The following is a 5042-nucleotide window of genomic DNA, read 5'->3' on the forward strand; positions in this document are numbered from 1 at the left end:
CCTGCCGCAGGGAGCTGGGAACAGACTGCCCCGGGCTTGGCCCACGGGCCACGGAGCCTGTGCGCGGGGTGCGCCCCGAGGAACCGGCTGCCAGCCCGCACGGAGGCACGGCCCACTGCGCTCCCGCTGCCGAGAGGCGCCTGGGGGCAGGGGGCTCGGGGCTGCCGATGGGCCAGAGCCTCCTGCCCCCAAGGAGGGGATGGCCCTGAAACCCACGCCCAGGCCAGGGCAGCTGTGGCAGAGGTGGGGTCCCGGGGCTCCTGCACAGCCAGGGCAGTGGCAGGTCCTGCAAGAAGGGAGTTCACCGGAAACTTCCCAGGAGCTGCATGTGCCCTCCCCACCCCTCGTGACCTCCCGGTGGGGTGGGCAGCATGGAGCCATGGGCATGGAGGTTGCGGGGAAGGCTCCAAAAGCCATCCCGGTGGGGAGCAGGCACCCGGGAGAGCCTTGCATGCAGCCCCCGTGGGGGGCAGTGCCCATACCCAGGGGCCCAGCTGGCACCTCCAGGCCCTGAAGGGGGTAGAGGGTGTCAGGGTCTACACCAACCTTGACCCAAGCAGTCACTCGGTACTGGTGCCCATGACCTGGCACCCCACAGAGCACGGCAGTCCCTGCCCAGGCCCCCAGTGGTTGGCTGCAGGTAGCTGTGGCTGGTGTTGCTGGTCCCAGCCAGCTGTGACAGGGATGGCCCTGGGTGCAGGGGGTGGGGGACGGCACTGGTGCTGGGGAGGTTTGAGCACACAAGGCTGCTCCAGCCCAAGGCATGTCTGCAGAGATGCCTGTGGCTGGAGCAGGGGGACAGGGAGGGCAGGCAGGGCCTGGGGCCTGCCCAGCTTCCTCCATTCCCTGGGCCAGACCTGGGGTTGTCCTCTCCACCAGGCTAAGAATAGCTGTCTGATGGAGACGGGCTATTTTTAGCCGGCTAGCAGGTGACCACTGCCCCGTGGTGGGGACCATGCAAGACTGGCACCCACCACACTTGGAGCCAGGGGAAGGGCAGGAGCTCAGGTAGCTGCTCTCCACTGACCCCTCTCAGCCCTGGGGCCCTGTCCCCAGGATACGATTCCCTCCCTGCTGTGGCACCAGGCAAGTCCCATCCCGGGCCAGGGCGGGTGCCAGTGTGCAGGTGGGTGCAGTGTGGCTGGGTCTGGTGCAGGGGCAGGGGCAGGGTGGGGGGGGCAGGGGGGGGCACCTGCCAGCTGCTCTGAGCCCATCTCTCCCTCTGCAGCTTCGACATCGAGAATGGCCTGGCATCCGCACGGAGCCCACTGGACCCCCAGGCCAGCCCCAGCGCGGGACTCGTGCTGCAGGGCCCTTTCCCGCACAGCCAGCGGCGCGAGTCCTTCCTGTACCGCTCTGACAGCGACTATGACCTCTCCCCCAAGAGCATGTCCCGCAACTCCTCCATCGCCAGCGACCTGTGAGCACCCTGGGGTACCAGGACTGGGGCTGGGGAGTGCAGGGCTTGTAGTGTGTGTGGAACAGGCCAGGGCCAGGGGCAGCCTGCGCCCCTGAGGCTGGGCACTGAGCTCTGGACCAATGCCGATGGGCTCCAGACCTCCTTGGCACCAGGCCCTTCCCCAGACCCCAGGGCCGACGTGTTGCCTTGTCCCTGCAGGCATGGAGAAGACATGATCGTCACACCCTTCGCACAGGTAGGAGCCCTGGAGCATGCACGTGTCTCCCTCCCCAGGCATCTCCTGCCAGGTGGGACCAGCAGGGTCCCCGGGCCTCTGTGTGGGGCCTGCCTGCATCCTCCAGGCTGGCCTGGCCCCCAGTCCCCAGCTCCTGGGAAGGGGCTGCTGCCTCCTCCCATCAGCTCTGGGTGAAGCCTGGGCAGCTCCGGGGTAGCTGGGTCTGAACGCCCGGCTGGGCCATGCCAAGCTCCTCCTCACCCCCAACGGGCCCCACCGCAGGGCTTCCCAGACATGGGGCTGCAGGCACCTGCTTCCAGCCGCTCCTGCCCTGCCCTGCATGCCCTCAGGTGCCTGGTTTGGTCTCCCCCAGGTCTTGGCCAGCCTGCGCACTGTCAGGAGCAATGTGGCCGCACTGACACACCTGCAGGACCGCGTCACCAACAAGTGAGTGTGTGCACTGGGCGCAAGGCTCATGAGAAACTGGGCCCTTCCTGGGGGCTGTGGCCTGGTGGGGAAGCTCCCATTACACACAGGCTACCAAAGCAGCCAACTGGTGGGGGCCAGGGATGGGGATGGGGTCTGGGTCCCATGTGGGGGTGGACTGGGGAAGCATCAATGCCATGGGCTCTCAGCACACCTGCTCCATGTGTTCTGCAGGAGGACGACCAGCAACAACCCAGCACCCACCTGCAAGCCCAGCCTCTCCGGTGAGTGCCCCTGCGGCAATGGGCCCGGGGCCCTCCCTGACCACCCTGCCCTGCCCAGCTGGTTGGGGAAGGGCAGACCCTGTCCAGCCCTCTGTAGCTCTCCCTGTCCTCAGTTCCCCTCTCCTCAGCCAGGCCTGCTCCAGCCACGTGGCAGCCTCTTGGAGCCAGGACCTGGGCTACCCAGAGAGCCACCCGCCTCAGCCTCCATCCTCACCCCATGCCCCCTCCCCAGCCAAGACCATGCACCATGAGCCCACCGTGAGCACCTCACTCCCTCCCAGCCTGGCCCTCACCCATCCCAGGGCCCGGCGTGGCCTCCCCACTGTGTCCCACTGCTCATGCAGCCCCTGCCATGCTCTGCGCTGGGGATGGATCCTGGTTGCTTGTGTCCCAGGCCACGCCACTGCCTGACACTGGGTCCCATCACACCCTGGCACTCCCCAGGAAGCTGCAGCCCTGGGTGTGAATGCACCCTGCTCTGTCCTAGCCTGGATGTGGCCTGGCATTGGCGCAGGCCTCCCCGATCCGTGCCGGGTTTTGCCTGCGCCCAGACCCTCGCTGCTCTGCCGCAGCGCGGATGGAAAGTCTCCTATTGACGTCAAATGTTCCATTAATAAAACACTCGGCCCGTGTCTCCAGCCTACCGCCCTGCTCGGGCGGGATCCCAGCAGCATCCAGCTGGGCTGCAGGATGGGCCCTGTCCCTGCTTCTGCTGCCTCAGCTGGTCCGGCACAGGCGCAGGGCCCTGTGCAGCACAGCCAGCCCTGGGGCCTGGCTGCACCCATGGAGCTGTGCGGCCAGCTGGGCAACCTGGGGCATGCAGCACCCTGAGCCCCTTGGCCTGGGGCCGCAGAAGCAGGGTGCGTCCAGGATGATCCTGCCTCAGGCAGGGCTGGCCAACATGACTTCAGGAGGTCCCTGCCAGCCCCACTGCTCTAGGATGCTGTGATACGGGGACTGGGGCTGGGGTGGCTCCCAGAGCTGCTCGCTCTCCAGCAGGTGGGATGGGAGGTTGCTGCGCACGGCTCTTCATAGCAGGTAGATGCTGAGTCCTGGGATTCTGCTTGAGCAGGGGCTCCGGGCTGGGCAGAGTCCTGAGGCGAGGCATTGTCACGGGGCTGTGTCTGGCACCCTTTCAGCTGTGCACGGGTCCCACAAGGTCCCTGCCCTGCTCCCAGGATGCGGTGTCAGGGGTCGCTGCTCCCAGCCTCACACGGCTGCGGCTGTGGCTGTGGCTCTGGGCAGCCGCTCGCTAGCATTGCATGGTCCAGGCTGCTCGCAGGCACTGGGAGCTTGACAAAGGTCAGAGGCCTCGGGCTGGGCTCCTGCCTGCTGCCTCCCCTGGCCCCAGGCTGGCTGCCTTGCAGTCAAGGCCCTGCTCCTCTGAGCAGTGTCCTTGCTTTTCCTCCCAACCTGGAGTGCACCTGGCTTTCCCAGCACCTGAGTACTCCATGCGTGAGGCCCTTTGCCTGCCCTTCGTCCAGGCAGCCCCTGCTCAGCTACCTCTGCCCAGGCTGGGGGCACCCTCGGGGAGGCGCGGGGCAGCAGCACTTGTTGTCCAGGCACCTGCCGTCGCACCCCTTGTCTCAGTATCTGCAGCTGCCGGGGCCAGCAGCAAATGTGCCAGCAGAGATAAGGCGGCCTGGTGCGAGGCCTGCTGGGAGCACAGCGCAGGGCTGGAGGCTGAAGCCAGGGCCCTGTGGGCAGGGCTGGTCCCAGGGAGCCTGTCTCACCAGGATCCCTGTCTCACCCTTGTGCCCTCCCCATGGCCCCAGGCTGTATGCGATGCCTGTAGGAATGCAATGCCAGCGCCCAGCTGGGTCCTGCCCTGGTGCTTGTCCTGTGCTTTCCCATGCCCCTGGCCACATCACCACAGCAGCACAACAAGCGGCTGTGATTGCACCCAGTATTTGCTGTTGGGCTCTGATCAGTGAGCCCGTGTCCCCTGCCCACCTGGTGAGTCCAGCCTCTCCCAGCCACATGCACCCCACAGCGGGTAAGTGAGGGCCTTGGGGCCGTGGCCTGCAGCTGCTGGTGAACTCCAGCATACCAGGACAAAGCATGTGGGGCAACGTGCGCCACGGTGCACAGGGCCTGGCCACGGTGCCATGGGCTACCAGAGTCCTCCAAGCTGCCTGCTCCTTCCACCCACAGAGGATGCCTACCAGAAGCTGGCTGTGGAGACGCTGGAGGAGCTGGACTGGTGCTTGGACCAGCTGGAGACCCTGCAGACCCGGCATTCGGTCGGCGAGATGGCCTCCAACAAGGTGAGCAGCACCCATGGCCTCGGCCCCAGCCTTGCGCATCCAGCCCCACATGGGCGCTCCGGAGTGGCTTCAGCTCCCGCCTCCCAGTGTCATGCGTGGGGTCCCTCTGCACGTGCGTGACCCCACGCGGTTCCCGCCGGGCCCTGGCACGACCCAGATTTCTGGGCAGATGCCCTAGTCTCACGCTCCAGCCTGTAACAGCCACAGTGGGGAAACTGAGGCACGCATGGGGCTCCTAGGAATGTTTTAAGCCGGCCTAGGCTGCAGGCTGGGGGGCTCCGTGCTGCGGGGCATGCCCCTGGGCACTGGGTGCAGTGGGGAGACAAGGGGTGCCGGGCTGGGCCGAGTAGCCCCTGCGCCGCCCCGGCGGGCGGGAGACAAAGGGGGAGCTCGGCCTGCAGCGCGGGAAGGGTTAAGGCTGCTCCGTCTCC

The 5042-nt window shown here is 66.9% G+C and overlaps 1 protein-coding gene across 3 annotated transcripts in view; it reads left to right on the forward strand.

The window, feature by feature from the left end:
- The first annotated feature begins 6 nt into the window (after positions 1-6).
- Positions 7-5042, forward strand: part of PDE4C (phosphodiesterase 4C) — a 12361-nt gene continuing 7325 nt past the window's right edge. For 2 of the 3 annotated variants that reach the window (XM_025210263.1, XM_025210265.1), the window contains exons 1-6: positions 7-1008; positions 1229-1420; positions 1619-1655; positions 2008-2081; positions 2295-2344; positions 4499-4611. In XM_025210263.1, coding sequence (XP_025066048.1) covers positions 956-1008; positions 1229-1420; positions 1619-1655; positions 2008-2081; positions 2295-2344; positions 4499-4611 — 519 coding nt within the window. In that variant the 5' untranslated portion in view covers positions 7-955. Of the gene's footprint in view, positions 1127-1228; positions 1421-1618; positions 1656-2007; positions 2082-2294; positions 2345-4498; positions 4612-5042 lie in introns of all 3 variants that reach the window. The other variant, XM_014522370.2, reaches the window with a different exon arrangement.

This window comes from Alligator sinensis, unplaced genomic scaffold (genome assembly GCF_000455745.1).
Source record: "Alligator sinensis unplaced genomic scaffold, ASM45574v1 scaffold1354_1, whole genome shotgun sequence".
Taxonomy (NCBI): Eukaryota; Metazoa; Chordata; order Crocodylia; family Alligatoridae; genus Alligator; species Alligator sinensis.